The sequence below is a fragment of the Sciurus vulgaris genome, assembly GCF_902686455.1.
Source record: "Sciurus vulgaris genome assembly, chromosome: 9".
Taxonomy (NCBI): domain Eukaryota; kingdom Metazoa; phylum Chordata; class Mammalia; order Rodentia; family Sciuridae; genus Sciurus; species Sciurus vulgaris.
In genome coordinates this window covers 115,627,190-115,642,583 of record NC_136469.1, presented here as the reverse complement: position 1 = coordinate 115,642,583, position 15,394 = coordinate 115,627,190, and the positions used below count along the sequence as shown (strand labels likewise).

At 45.0% G+C, this 15,394-nt stretch overlaps 2 protein-coding genes across 4 annotated transcripts in view; one reads left to right on the top strand and one right to left on the bottom strand.

Annotated features, from left to right (window-relative positions):
* The first annotated feature begins 5,654 nt into the window (after positions 1-5,654).
* Positions 5,655-14,062, top strand: PGCKA1 (PDCD10 and GCKIII kinases associated 1). Of its 2 annotated transcripts, none has more exons than XM_079152873.1 (3): positions 5,655-7,502; positions 11,036-11,089; positions 12,320-14,062. In XM_079152873.1, the coding sequence occupies exons 2-3, from the start codon at positions 11,058-11,060 to the stop codon at positions 13,236-13,238; spliced, it is 951 nt and encodes a 316-aa protein (XP_079008999.1). In that variant the 5' UTR covers positions 5,655-7,502; positions 11,036-11,057; the 3' UTR covers positions 13,239-14,062. The 2 variants fall into 2 exon arrangements, with proteins under 2 accessions (XP_079008999.1, XP_079008998.1); XM_079152872.1 differs by lacking the exon at positions 5,655-7,502 and adding an exon at positions 7,546-7,658.
* RELL1 (RELT like 1) overlaps positions 13,792-15,394 on the bottom strand; it is a 79,392-nt gene continuing 77,789 nt past the window's right edge. Inside the window, exon 8 of one of the 2 annotated variants that reach the window (XR_013766006.1) lies at positions 13,792-15,371. The gene's annotated coding sequence lies outside the window, so the exon portion shown is untranslated. The remainder of the gene's footprint in view (positions 15,372-15,394) is intronic. The other variant, XR_013766007.1, reaches the window with a different exon arrangement.

Here is a 15,394-nt window from a genome sequence, read left to right as displayed (position 1 = left end):
GACAAAATTTTTAGACGGTTAAGACGATTGAAAACCTGTACCAGTTGGAATGGGATTAGGAACAGTGTCTACGTGTATTAGCTTCTGACTAAAATGATGTTCTAACCAAAAGGTCATGTTGGACAGCGGGGTTCAGACCATTTCATTTGTCACCAAAAGGATTCAGCACTAATGGTAGTGACCTCTGCTTGCCAGGAACTCAGCCCACCACTGGGTTCTTAGGGTGTAAACCTTCTCCCTTGAAACAGAGCTCACCTAAACTAACCAGAAACACAGGAAAACTGGGCCCAATATGCCCTTATTTCCTTAAAGCAGTAAAGAGTCTTCGAAGTGCTCAGCCAGCAGCCTGGGCGTCACCTGGAGCTTGTCAGAGATGCAAATTCACAGACCCAGGTGGATTCCTTGTGACCCAGGACACGCTCCACTTCTTTGTGTCTACCAGGATCCTCATTCCATGCACACATGCACACGGCCTTTGTTCATCATGAATTGCATCTCTTCTGCTCCAGGAAGGAGCCTGTTCCCAGGAGCAGGGCCGGAGCTTCTCACACCTTTCCTTAATACAGTCCCCACGGGGCACAAGGGGATCTGGCAGGCTGGCAAGCATCCAGAAGGCTGACCACGAGCTACTAGCAGAACCGGACATTGCTGTGTCGCTTCGTTTCCTTCTCATGGCTCAGGCGTATTTTGCCTTTCACACACATCAGTCTGAATTTCCTTTAATTCCCAGTGACAGGCTTCCTCCCCCAGACCCTTGGGCCATGTTTCTTTGGTGGTTTTCCTTTGCCTTCCAGTTCATGGTCACACATCTTCATCCAGAAGATGGGGCTCCAAGCTCAGCTTATACCATGGGCTGCCCACGCCTGGGAGAAACCCAAGGTCAGCCAAGGAGAAGCATAGCTTCACGGGCCGTGCTGGTGGAGTCACCACTGGCCTGGGGAGGAGCTGGACCCCTGCACACGCCGCAGGCTCCTTCCTTCCTCAGCCCTTTCCACAGAATGACTGCCCACACAGACGGGTGGCAGAGAGCAACCCAGATCTCCCATCCGGGGGTTCAGTGAGCGAGCATTGTGTGAAAAGAGGCGAGGCCTGTGTAGAATTGTCAGAGCCTTTTGCCCCCAGCAAGGTCTACCCAGTCTACAGAATAAACCCAGTCCCTCCACCACTACCATCACCCTGCTGCAGGAGGCCCTGCCAGATGGCACTGTGATAGCCACCAGGACTTAAATGTGACAGCAACTGTCTGAAGTACTTATCACATCACCTGCTTCCTTTGTCACAAGGCAAAGCACCAATGCTATTTATGCCACAATTCTTGCATTCTGAGGCCTTCCCAATCCCTTCCTTGAAATTAGATTCAAACAACCGCTATATACTGCCATCTGGTGGTCAGTATATGAAATCACACCTGTACAATTCTGAGCCCAAGTCTAGAGAAACCAGTTTCCTTTTGCAAAAACTTTCGGGGCACAAGCTTGTAGTGTAGTGTAATCCAGCGAACTCAGAAGAAACAGAACATACCAGGACAGAGGCCAGGGAATATTCATAATAATGAAACAATCACAACTTTAATAATAGCTGCACTAACCCAGTGTCTAAATTTATAACCTTCGGCAATTTGCATAGCCTGGCTGCATCCATTAGCTTATCTATGAGTAGTGGCTCCCACTTAAAAGGATTGTTGTAAAGTTGAAGTGAATGACTATAAGAAAGTTCCTGAAACAGGACTTGGTTCATGGTAGACACTTGGACATTAACTACCGTATTTATCATAATTATTAATGAGTACTGGCAATATGCCAGCCATGATAGTAAATGCTTTACATACTTTCATCTCATTGAATTTTCAAAACAGTCATGGTAAGCAGGAACAGTTATCATTCCCTTTTTGTAGACTAGACAACTGAAGTTTGCCGGAGCAATGAAACTGGCCTAGAAAGCACAAGGCTAATAAATGGGGCGGTTTAATTGGAACTCAACTCTGACTTCAAATTTGTCATTTACCACCGTGCTGAACTGCCACTGTGGTGGAATGAATCTTCCCAGTGTTTGGCATAAATTCCATCCTGCTCCACATATTTTACCTGCCCTCCTCACACACACACACAGACACACACACACAATCAGCAACCTCAGGGAGTGCCCAGGATGCCACTAGCACAGTGCCTGGCACCAACCAGACTCAGTGATTATTATGGAATGGGTGAAGTGCTGCATAATGACTCATTCACCAATATACCTTAGAGAAAAAAGGCATCAGATCTTTAGAGGAACAGGATGTATGAAATGTTTCTCAGAACCATCAAAATAATTGCGATTTACTAGGGTGAAGACCATAGAAGTTATACCCCGTTTGTGTACAATGAAACAAAATAAATAAATTTTAAAAAGACCATAGAAGTAAAAAATGAAGTGATAATATCGCTGTTATTAAAAAAAAAAAAAACTGTTTCCACATTCAACCTGGACATCAGAGATCCTATGAGCTCAGTGGCAGTAAAGTCAGAGGACCAGGACCTGGTTTGTCCTTCTGAATTAAGGAAATGTAACTGCCACAAGCCCAGTCCTGCACCCTCAGGTGAACAGTCCGCCTAGGCAAGCGTTGGGCAGGGCGGGAGAGCAGCCCTCTGAATGGCTCATTTCCAGCAGGTTCAGGCAGCCTTTCACCAAGAAACGCCCATTCAAACCAGGTGTGTCACCTTCGGAAATTATTCCTTTGGCCTCTGAAAACACTTTACATGGTTTCCTATTAAAATGCCAGTATCCCAGGGGGCCCAGCTGCTCTGAAATGCACTGGGAGCTCCCACCCCCCAGAAGCCAGCACCCCCCAACCCCAGTCCCACTGGGGAGAGGGCTCCAGTGGATGTCACCCCTCCACCCTCAGAGGGCCTCCCTGATCTGAGACCCTCACCCCTCCCAGGGACTTTGCTGTTACACCTGGCCTCGTCTCAGGGTTCCAGGGCAGTGGTCAGCATTTCCTCCTGGCAAAGAAACTGAAGAGACTTGTACCAAAGAGCTGCACCCCTGAGGGAATGTGGAAGAAAAGGAGGGCCAGAAGGGGGACACAGGAAGAGAAGCTTGTTCCGTTGGGTCAGGGTCATGGCTTAGGGTGAGTGTGGACTTGGGCCCCAAATGACGTCAGCAGTGTCTCCATGAGCAAGTTTACAACCACTGCGTGGGCTCCCACCTGCGAAAGGGCAGTACTGATTCCATCTTCAGAGCCATCCCAGGATTCTTTGAAGTGATATGTAAATCTAGTCAAATAAGGGTGAGGAGTGGTTCTCCTTTCCCACTTTGCCATTTAGATTGTTAGATTGGAAAGAGATCTTTGATATCATCGATCCATTTTGCAGATAAAGAAATCGAGGAATCGAGATTAAATGATCTTCCTGCATCCATGCCATTGGTGATGGATTGTGGCTAGGATTGGTCTTCTGACACCTGGGCTTGGACTTAGCCTGGCTGTTTGCCCAAATACCATCTCTGTATATTAGCTTTGGTTATAAAACTCCTCTAATGATAAGGACTATCATCTTGATGGTGGTTTTTCCCAAAGCAGTGCTCAAAACATACATTCCATTGGCTGCTAATACATTTGTTATGAAAAAGTTTCTGGTCAAGTAATTTTGAGAAATATTGGGCTAAACAAAATGAAATAGTTCTTTTTTATAACTGGGAATGTGTTCATATGTACCCTCTGCTATTCCCAATCCTGTGTGACCAGGAAACCCCACTTGGGGAGGACCTATGAATACATCTCCATACACAAATATTCCCAGCGTCAGGTGACTGACACTAATACAACAGCATATCAATTTTTGAGAATGTATAAAATGGATTACTTAATGGTGCTAATAATAAAAGTCATCAGATGATCTTTCAAGTTCCCCAGAATAACAGAGGCTCCGCCTCTTTAGCAAAACCGTAAACACTCCAGAAACATTCATCTCCGTAAGTTGTCAAAACCTGGCCAGAAAGAGGGAAATGTTTCTGTTGGGGAAATAGAATGGGAAGTAGAGAGTTTACTTTCTAGTCCTTTCTCACCTAGAGATTCAGTGCCATCTATAAAGATAGGCAGACAGAGTAATTTCTTCTATAAAGGGAGCTCATAGCACCTGCTGCTTATTTCCATTCATTCTTCTTATGTCAGGAGCCTGAATCCAGTAATGGCTCTCTAAATATTTGTCGACTTTGCCTGCTGGCCAGGTTCTGGGAAATCCGGGATTATGTTTTCTAAACATTAGCAAGTTGGTTTTTCAAAATGGAGTAGAAATTGAATGTTTATTTTATTATAACTCTCTTACAAATGTTCTAGTAACTTTTTATAAATTTAAATGACTCCCCTGCACCTGCTTTAAAGTCTCATTTAACAGAACGCTTGAAGCAGAATGTCTTGACACTTGGAATTGTGCCACAGTGTGTTGACTGTTCCCCAAACTGGCAAGGGGGACCCATAGTCTCTCCCATTCCTCTTAACTCATGTGTTTGGCTTGTAGTTTTGGACCAACGGGTGGTGTGAGATTGGATCATGGATAGGAATGGACCCTGTGATGGAATAATTTATAGAATCTGGCACACATCCCCCATTCGTTCCCACCTGTCACTCACTAGCCATGACTTCTCTTCATTTGACTCATGGGGATGAAGAGCTCCTGTGAGCTGGGCTCTGTTTGGGCGGGATGTTGCGTATAGGAGCTCGTGTGCGGTAGGGAGGCAGACAGCCGAAGCACTGGAGGGTGAGTCTGTTTTAGTCAGCTTTCATCACTGTGATCAAAAGACCTGACAGGAACAATGTAGAAAAGGAGAAGTTTATTTGGGGCTCACAGCTTCAGAGGTCTCAGTCCGTAGATGGTTGACTCTATTGCTCTGGGAGTGAGATGAGGCAGAACACCATGGGGTAAGGGTATAGGGAGGAAAGCAGCTCAGGACATGGCAACAAGGAAGCAGAGAGAGCTCTGCTCACCAGGAACAAAACATAAACACCAAAGTCACACCCCTAGTGCCCTATCGCCTCCAGCCACACCCTACCCACCTTTGGTTCCCACCCAGTTAATCTGTACGGGTGAATTAATCCACTGATTAGGTCACCATTCATAATCTAATCATTTTACCTCTGAAAATTCTTGCATTTCTCACACATGAGCTTCTGGGGCCACCTCATATCTAAACCATAACAGAGTGCCTCTCTAAGATGGAGTTGGTGGATGGGTGCAATATTCTTTATTTGCCTCCAGAGATTCAGGGCCTGGGACTTTATGTTGAGCAAAGGTCCTGAGTACATTCACAGGATAACTGTGTGAACTAAGAAAGGTCAATGGGCTTTTGATGAACTCTTTCTCAAAAGCTTCCTCCATGACCTTCTTTATACAGAATACCTTAACATCACCAACTTCCTGGAAGAAGTCCTAACCCAGGGACAAATAGAATAAGAAATGCTCTTAGACTGTGTGTGTGTGTGTGTGTGTGTGTGTGTGTGTGTGTGTGTGTTTTCCTTTTAACTTCTTATTTTGACATTATTTTAAAAGTTTCAAGAAAAATACAAAGAATTGCCACGTGCCCTCTCTGCAGATCTCCTAAATACATTTACCTCATTTGTTTTATCTTCCTTTCTGTCTACATACTCTCTCTTACACACACACATACATATTTTTTCCTGGACCATTTTAATGAGTTACAGATATCATTGTCCTTTGCCACTAAATACTTCACTGTTTTTCCTAAAAACAAGGACATTCTCTGATATAGCCTTACTCAACCATCAAAATCAGGAAATTAGCTGATTTGGCACTATGACCTGATCTGCAGACTTTATGCATACTTCTCCCACTTGTGCCAATAATGACCCGTTAGCAAGAAGATTGTGTAGTGCCTTCAGTTGTCACATCTCCTTAGTCTCCTGTACTCCTGGTTTTCTTTTTTCATAACATTACTCTTTATTTTCCCTTTGGCAGTACTAAGGATTGGACCCACTCAGGGCCTCACACATGGAAGGCAAGAGCTCCACCCCTGAGCAACACACTCAGCCAACATTATACTTTTTTGAGGAGCACTGACCAGAGTGCTGACCGTTCTCTCAATCCAGGGCATGCTCTTGTGACAGAATCCCAGAAGTGATGCTGGGTTCCTGTGCATCCAATCTGAAGCCCCAGGCCAGCAGTCTGTCTCGTTACCTGTGGTCACAGGTGGGCTACTGCACAGCAGATTTCCCAGTGTAAAGATACCATTTCAGCCTTAAGCATCAGTGGGGAGATCTTTTGAGATTAAACAGCCTGTTCTCAAACTTTCACCCACTAGTCCCAGCATCCATTGATGGTTCTTACTTGAATCAGTTATTGCCAAGATGGTGGTCAAATGGCAGTTTTTCTAGTCCTTTCTTTCTTGTACGTTTGTTTGCTGACTTTCTACTTGTAAAGTGAAGATTTCCCTTCCTCCATTTTTATTTATCTCAGTGCACTCAGTGAATGATTCAGCAGGCTGTAATCCTTTATATTAGTAGTATTGATTTTGATGATCTACTGGTTCCAGGCCAGTAGAAGTCCCCTGAGCTGACTCTTGTACCTTTCTACCCTGACCCTGTCATTCTTCAAGATCACTGGTTAAAGGCGGCTCTTTCTGCGTGGGTTGAGCCTTTTTCTATATTCCCTTAACTTCCTGGTGAATACTCAGTCAATTCCTCTGCCTGGTTAGAAAACTCCTGGCTCTCCCTGGTCTCCACCCCAACTTCCCCATTGCAAAACAGGATTTGCCTACTAGGAGTCTTCACCAGTAACTGACATGAATTCCCATGACCATCTTCAAACACAGGACTATTTCACTTCAGTAAAAAACTCAGGAAAGAGTCAACCCCCAGCACTGGACTCTAGGAGCGGGCGGGCGCCAACCGCCCATAGACACAGTCACCCTAATGGTGTTTGTTTTTCCCCTGTGTAAACTGAGCAATGATTGCGAAGGATTCGCCCTTTGCTTCCCTGTTGCTTTCCCAAAGAGAAAGCAAATTTTGATTCTGCTTAGCAATAAAGGGCACCCAACAACTGGGTCCTTAACTTTAGGCTAGCTGTTGCCAGAAGGAGAGCAGGGTAGAAAGCTCACTGATGGGACTTTTGGGGCTCAGTCTCACATCAAAAGAGTGGATATTTTTGCTACCTCCATGTTGTCAGGTGGGAGGAGGAGTATATACCTTGTTGCACCTGGAGGTAGAAAAACTTCTTGCTAAAAGGAAGATGTAGATGTAGGAGTGATGTATGAAAAGGGAATGAATTGAATTTGATTTGACACTTTGTATAAGGAAGAATGATTGTAGATACAGGCATGCAGGGGCTGGGTGTGAATACATTAGTCCCCACCCTGTTCACCAGCGGGTCACACAGCCTTGGACGTTAGAGCCTGTTGAGAGAAGGAATGTCCCTGGGGAAGGAAAACACAGGGTGGTGAGAGAGGGCAGAACCTGGAACCAGGAAGAGGCTGTCCCACGGAGCACAAAGGCACAGAAGCATGGCCCGCAGGTATGGACCAGGTCTACAGGAAGCCCGTGTGGTGTGCCATCAGGGGGGCCGTGGGGGAGAGACCAAACAGAAACTGATCCCGAAAAGAGAAAAATGATCAGGACACCTATAATTACACAGCTTTGAAGAGCAATGCAGACCTTATGGTTTTCCAAGGTAGGAGGGAGCCTGAAAGCCATAGGTAATGATAAGAAGCAGGGGAGAGGTGGGTTTTGAGTTAGGCTGTTCAGTTCTAGCAGCATATTTCGGTGCAGCTTGCTCTGTGGCTTCAGCCCCAGCAGCAGAAAGTGGGGGATAGACTTTCTAACTCCAGGGATGTCTAGTTCCCAGGTCCATCTTGGTCAGCCTCTAGGGAGATGGGAAGGGGAAGTGAGCAAATATAGCTCAAGAGGTGCTGCCCTACCTCCTCTCCTGCCTTGCCTTCCTCCCTCCCTCCTTCCTTCCCCAGGTAGAGCTTTTGAACCCACCATCATAAAGCTGACCTAAGATTTTTCCAATGATTAATATTTTACAATTGCTTCAGTTTCATGATTACAACCCACAGTTGGTCTCTCAAATCCTACTCAGTCCCTTCTTTCCTTTTCTTTGACCTATTCTTTGCTATCTATCCTCTTGCCTAAAATTTTTAAAAAAATTTTTTGTTTTGTTTTATTTTTTGTTTAAGTCCAAGACAAACAAAGGTACTGCAGACTTGGGAAGGGTTGGGAATTCAGAACTGGCTGAATTCTGGAGGAGGGAGCAGGGAGGGCAGGAGTAGAGAAAGGGAGGAGTCTGGGAAGGGAAAGAGGTGCAAGGGGAAGGGAAAGAGGTGCAAGTGTTACTTTTTAATCTATCCTGTTTATCCAGCTGATCTGCGAATTGCCAGCAGGAAATAGGGACATGAGGGGGGAGCTGCAGCTGGGAACACAATCCTGGCCTTTGGAAATGGGTAATTTAATTGAGAGTGCTCTGGAATAGTGCAAGGTTGGACACATACATTCCTAGCGAAGCTCCCCAGTGATTGCTCTCTCTCTGCAACCCCAACCATCTTTGCACTTGAGGTTCAAGTCTTTCATTTGTCCTCACAGTTGATAGATATGTATCACTTGGCCCTCATTCCAGGAGCAAAGGCTACTGGGTGGTGTTGATGCTGTACCTTGTATGCATATGTCACAGCAGCTGGATCACATATTTCATGGGTGCAAGGCTTACATCTTTTTAAAATTGCCAAATATGCTCTATCCATACAAGGCTAGGTAATACACTGGTCTTTGCTTATTCTGAATATGAACTTATGTATCCTCCAACAACCCCATGGACAGGTGTACTATTATCCCCATTTACAGATGAAGTCACTGAGGCCCAAATTTACAGTGAGTAGGGAGCAAAGCCGGGCTCAGAACCAGGGTTCTTTCCCCAGAACTTACCCTCATGACTCCTGGGTCACATGGTTGGCACAAACTGAAAATGTCTTTGTTGGTCATAAACAAACAAAACACTTGCAGCTCTTGCTCTCTATTTTAAGCTACAGTCATTAGAAGCCCCAAATGTTTACTAACTGTCCCCTGAATGCAGGGCGCTATCCTAAGTGCTGAGGGGTGGGGCATGAGGAAGCCCTGCCCTCACTGAGCTAATTTCCTCCCAGAAAGATGGATCAGAAACACATCTATAACAAAATGCCCAGTAGTAGCACATGCTGGGAAGAAAAATGGACAAGCAGGAGAAAGCAGATGACAAGAAGTGGGGGGGCAGGTGGCCCAGTGGACTCTTCTATAGATTGTTGGTCCTCCCAAGTAGATATCCACAGGGATTCTGTGCTTAAGAATGCGCAGACTTGGGGATGTGGTCATTTTCTGGGTATCTGGAAGTTACTGAAAGATGAGAGGGTTAAAAGCAACAGAAGTTTATTCTTACTCTGGAATGAGCTCACAGCCTGGAGCCAGAAGTCTCGAAATTGGTATCACTGGCTGAAATCAAGGTCACTAGGGCCACGCTCCTTCCGAGGCTCCAGGGTGAATTCACTCCTGGCCTTGTCTCTGTCTGTGACCAAATGCCCACCTTCTGCTAAGAAACATGATGTAATTAAATTTGGGGTCCATGGAATAAGACTTCATACCTCAAGATTAGTAACTTAAGCACATCTGCAAAGCCTTTTTTTTTTTTTTTTTTGGCCATGAAAGGTAACATTCACCTATTCCAGGAAGCAGGATGTGGGTATCTTTAGGGAGACATTTTTCACCCTATCATAGGATGTTGTTTATAGATTTTATTTTTCAGTGCAGCAATCTAGTGCCCTATGACTAACCAACTAAAACTATGCTTCTTAAAATTAAAAATTTTAAAAAACATGAAATTTAATGCAAAGGTTTATGTAGAGCATCCTCAGAAATCCATCCACAACTGAAAAGATGAGCTCAACAAATGAGCTCTCTTCCTCATGAGCGTGTTTTTAAAGACAAGGGTGATCTTGTTTTTTGGGTGGTGTTATCCTAAGGCTGTAGATATTGGAAATGAAGAATAACTGGCAGCTTTAGAAGCTGCTACTGCAGGAGAAGATGTGGATGAGGCAGATTAGAGGAGGGAACTGGTGCAGGCAAGAAAGCTAGCGTCACGCTGAGCAAGTGGAGATGCTTTTGCTCCTTGGACGTGGAGCTCATCCTTCTGCCAGTGATCTTGAACACTGATCTTTAGGATTTTCTGAGCAGACCAAAATGGCCAGTTTCACATGAAGAGAAGATTTGGTTCAGAGGGAAAAATGGGGTGAATCCAGCTTGGGAAGGGGCTGAGGACAGTGGGCAGTGGGCAAGAAGTCCAGTTTTACCAGGAAGGCCCAGGGGGAATATCTCTGACCTGTGAACGGATGGAGTCATGAATGAATGGGATGTCATCAGTGAGCTGTGGAGGAGGACTGTTCACCTCCTGGCAGCCAGGAAGCAAGAGAGGAGGAGGAGGAGGAGTCAGGGTCCCAATATGCCCTTCAATGCCAAGCCCCCAGTGACTTAACTCAGCCCCATCTACAGCTTCCACCACCTCCCAATGGTACCACAGGCTGGTGACCAAGCCTTCACATGTGGACCTTGGGGGCCATTCAAGATCCAAACTATGGCAGCATCCCTTCATGCTAACCTCTGACAAGGAACCCTCTCAGAATTTCTTTTGCCTCCTGCTTCCACACAGTGGGCTTTGCTCCAGTAAGATTCCTGGGTCCTCCATAAAAGGCACTGGACTAGACAAAGGACAGGTCCCTTCCCTCTGTGGCATTGTTCCACCCACCTCTCCCTCATCTGTAAAACAGGGATGGAATACATAACTCATAGTGTTGGGAAAGGGTCTGGCCCAGAGGCAAGTGTTAGCACGTCTGAGCCCTCCAAATGGGTGATTTTAGAGACGTGCAGTTGCTCTGGGGAACCAGTAACTTCCCTCATCCATGTGTTATCCTTTTGCCAAAATTTTCAACTTTTTAAATTTAGAGCATCTAGGAAAGGAAAAACAAACTTAATTCCTACTAAAGTATCATTCATAATGTTCTCTCTCTTCTACACTTTCTTTTCCAGATGGTAACAAAAAATAATCCAGATGGGGTGCAGGTGCTGTAAAATGATACAAAGGTAAAGTTGAACAAAGACTTCATCTAAATGGAGGAATTTTTTGGTTATCATGAAGCCACTTTCAAAAACCATTTATATAATATCAGTTCCCAAAAAAATGAAAATAAAGGCCATGCATGTGGTCAGTACCTTGGAGTGTGTCAACATGGCCAGTGCTGTATGTGTAAGGCACTGTTTGGGTGTCACTTACAGGACACATGGACTAGATTTTTAAGCTTTTCTTGCTCACTGCTCAAAACATGTTGTGAACATCGTCATTCTCTGAGACTGAATTTGTTTTAGACTGAACTTACGTGAGAAAGCATCAGTGTCAAAGGAAGCTTGAGTTTCAGAGGATACCAGAAATGACATCACTAAAAATGAAACCCCCAGACCCATAGGTGCCTGTAATTTTGTTCATAATAATTTTTTTAAATGTTGTATAATATTAATTTTAAGGGAAACAAATTAACTGAAGATCTTGCTTCCTTAACAAATAACACTGCTTTTACTCAATTCCAAACACATACATATATCAGTTTTACTCCACCGTAATCACTTGACGTCTGGAGTGTATTTGTTATACATATAATCAGTCCTCCACATCCATGGCTTCTATATCTCCGGAGCCAACCAACCACTTATCAAAAATATTCAGAAAAAAATCGCATCTCTACTGAATATGTACAGACTTTTTTCCTGTTATTTCCTCAACAGTCTAAACTATTTACATAGCATTTATATTGCATTAGAAATAATAAGTAATCTGGAGATATTTTCAAATAAAAGGGAGGATGTGTGTAGGTCAAATGCAAAGCAATGCCATTTTATATGGGAGATGAACATCCAAGGATTTTGATATCCAAAGGGGTCCTGGAACCTCTACTCCACAGACCCCTAGAGACAAAGCTTTGTTTTATGCCACTGTAATCTATAATGACTACATAAAATCCCATCAGGGAGATAAACCATCAATAAGGAGAGTTAACCCCTTATTCCCCATTAGTGGGCATTTGTTTTATCTACTTTTTTATTTTAAAATTTCACAGATCACTTTGTACTCTACCTCTCCCTTCCTTTGGGACCTCCATATAAGCTCTCCTTCCAAGGGTAGCATATTTTTATACCAACTATACCTATTAGATTTAGACATACTTATCTGGGGTTAAAAGCATAATCACAAGAACTAGTTCACACCCCCGCTCCTCCCTTAGGATGCAGACTGACCGATTCCACTCTTCTTGCCCCCAGCTATCTCTTCGATCCAGTTCCAGTGTCCTCCCCAGGCTACATCAATGAAGTGAGCAGCTGCAAGTTTGATGAAGATGACCCTGCTAAATTAAAACGCAATCAGAGCAGCAAGATCCTGGTGCATAAAAATGACCTAGCAAGCGAGGGTCTGAAGAGGACTGAGAGTAGAGGCGGGACAGCGAGTCCACAAGAGCCCTGCTGGCCTCCCCAAGAACCGCTCCCTCCGCAGGATGCAGGAGGTGGACACTGGGCAGGGAAGCCTGGCAGTGCTGTCAATGGTGTGGGCCCCACTGCCGCTCTGCAGCCCACCCGGAACCCCAAGTCCCACCAGGGAGACAAGGGCTCCAGGGCCAGCCCTACAGACAGCGTCCACCCCACTCAACCCTTCCTTAAAGGAGAAGACACCAGGAAGCAGGACTGTGTGCTGCCAGCCTCAGAAGAGACCCAAGTCATCCAAAATGGGGACTCCAGAGTTCCTTCTAAGGTGGAAAGTCCTGCCTTGGAAGTGCAAGACCATGACCTCCAGATACCAGCTCCAGATTACCCTCAGCTGTGGGGCACAGCCGTAGACCGTGTGGATCATGAAGAAAAGGGTTACCTTTTCAAGAACCATGTGGAGGCTGAGCCTCTGGCGGGAATTCTTCCCAGGGTGGGCGAGCGTGGTTTGAATGAGCCCTTCCCCGTGAGGAGAAGCTGGGACTCATTAAACCAGGCCGTGAGCACAGACGTTCTAAGCGTCTACTTTAAAGAGCAGGGTCCTGGCACACCTGTGGTCGATTCCAGAATTGACCAGGAGGAAACGGATGGCTCTGAAGGAGACGGGGATGGAGAGGTGGTGGACGACGACACAGCAGTGGCGGAAGCCCTGGCGGCTTTAGAAGCTGCTACTGCAGGAGAAGATGTGGATGAGGCAGATTAGAGGAGGGAACTGGTGCAGGCAAGAAAGCTAGCATCACGCTGAGCAAGTGGAGATGCTTTTGCTCCTTGGACGTGGAGCTGATCCTTCTGCCAGCACACCCACGTGCAGCTTGCCAGTTGTTTACATCCAGCACCTGTTCCCATAGTCAGTACTGTGCCAGGCCACTTGCTAAATATTTGGAGCATCACTCTGTGTAGATGGGCTATCATAGAGGACCCTAAAATAAAAATCAGAGTGGGCTGTTGTGCCCTTGTCCACAGCAAATGCAGATATTAAATAGCTGCTTGCCAGTCCTCAAAGATCTCCAGAACATCTGGTACAGATGTCCATGAGGATGCTCTGAAATGACAATGCCTAAGCCCAAAGGCACACAATCATGGAGCATTCTGTTCAACCGCAGATTCTTTATGTTACTTTTGAGAGCCAAACATTGTACCCAACCTGGAAAAAGGTAGCTATCTGCTTAAAGTGCCTATTGTGTCCCCAGAGCATGGCTTAACTTCAGGGACAAACACCCAGGGAACTAATAACTGACCACTTGTTGGACAGTGAGCTGAGCTTGGCAGCTCTCAGACGAGCTGAGCAGACCAGCAAACACAAGGTTAGTCATCAGCTGTCGTATTAACACACCTTGACCTTAACTTTTTTACACTATTACTTTTTAATCTCCTTTGGGATTAGGGAGGCTGGTCAAAATAATTCTTAAATTTTCTTGTGTCATATTTGGGTTTTAAGTTTATGAGTTTCTGGAACAGCAAAGCCATAAAAGGAACATTTTTATGCCATTAAAGGTCTGATTCTGAATAAAATAGACAGCAAATGTGTCTCTCTGTCTTGACTCAAAGGAGGTTCTAACTTTCCCAGGCTGAGTGTCAGTGAATGTCCCTGTCTCTTTCAACCGGACCATAAAGTTACAGTCAAAGAAGAGACCAAGTTGGTTTGTGGTGCCTGGATTCGGTTCTCAGTCCCTCGAGTTCAAACTTGGATACTGTGACGATGTGTGTGATGTGACCTTGAAAATGAGCAAGTTAACTCTAGGTTTCAGCTTTCTGGTTTATAAGAACAAGGACAGCACTCTGACCACTGTGCCTTGGGGAATTTAAGAGGGGTTAAGGATGGTCAAAACTCTCTAGAAAAATATTAACAGAATGCTTTGGTTTGGTCTTGTAACATGGGCCCTGCTATTTAATTCAAACGGCAAATAACTCTCCTTTCTCTTTGCCCAACCGTTAATGGAAAATATAGTAATATGTACTGTAAAGATTAACATTGGACAAGTATTTAGCACAGTGACTGCACACAGTAGGCCCTCAAACTATGTCTTATTAGTTAAGAACAAATTCTCTTAAATCTTTTATATCCTCACAACTGAAAACTCTATTACTGTGAAGTATTTATGACATCATTGCTTTATTTTAGTAATCACTCACCATAAAACACAATTTCTGAGCCTTCCAGCACCTTTAAGGATGACATGCTTACATATGTCTAGTGAGCGGCCATACCTGGATTGTTTGGTGTTGCGGTGACAATCCACCTCTACGTACGAGACCCTTCAGAGCCCTTAGAAGGCAAACTATTGGCATTGTGAATTGCATTGCAGGTGTATGCTGTTGGATTTATTACACCAAATGTTTAATATTTCAGAGTGTGCATTACTTCAGCTGTTTCCCAAGTTTATGGGAGTCTGTTCAACTGCATGTGATAAATGGCTTCTGGAAGCAGAGGTTTCTTTAAAAAAAACAAAAAAAAAAAAAAGTCCGGGGCTAGCAGTAGCAGTGCAGGCCAGTAGAGCATTCTGTGCATCAGTGACCCGTGCTCCTTCCAGCAGTTTGACTTCTTTTTAGTTCAAAATGACCTCTCTTGGCTGATCTGGCTGGTTAGGTGGGTGTCCCCTTCCGCCCTCAGCACTCCATGTTCATCCCTCTCGAAGAAATAGGCTCCATCAAAGAGGATGACCTTCCCCAAAGAGGAGGACTGTTCTTTAATTAAGGGGATGTGAGCAGCTGCGTTCCCCTGCTAGAACCTCCAAACAAGATCTCAAGATGACCTCTCTGTGATCCAGAGTGGTCCCTGCTCATGGTTTCCTCATTGTCCAAAATGGCGGCTTATGGCTCCAACTCAATACATTTGCTTTCCATACAGTAAAATAATAA

Bases quoted from the DNA above. Each gene is read 5' to 3' on its own strand.
- PGCKA1 (XM_079152873.1), top strand. From the start codon at position 11,058: ATGGGGTGCAGGTGCTGTAAAATGATACAAAG. The intron at 11,090-12,319 runs GTAAAGTTGAAC...TCTTGCCCCCAG, and splicing joins TGCTGTAAAATGATACAAAG to CTATCTCTTCGATCCAGTTC.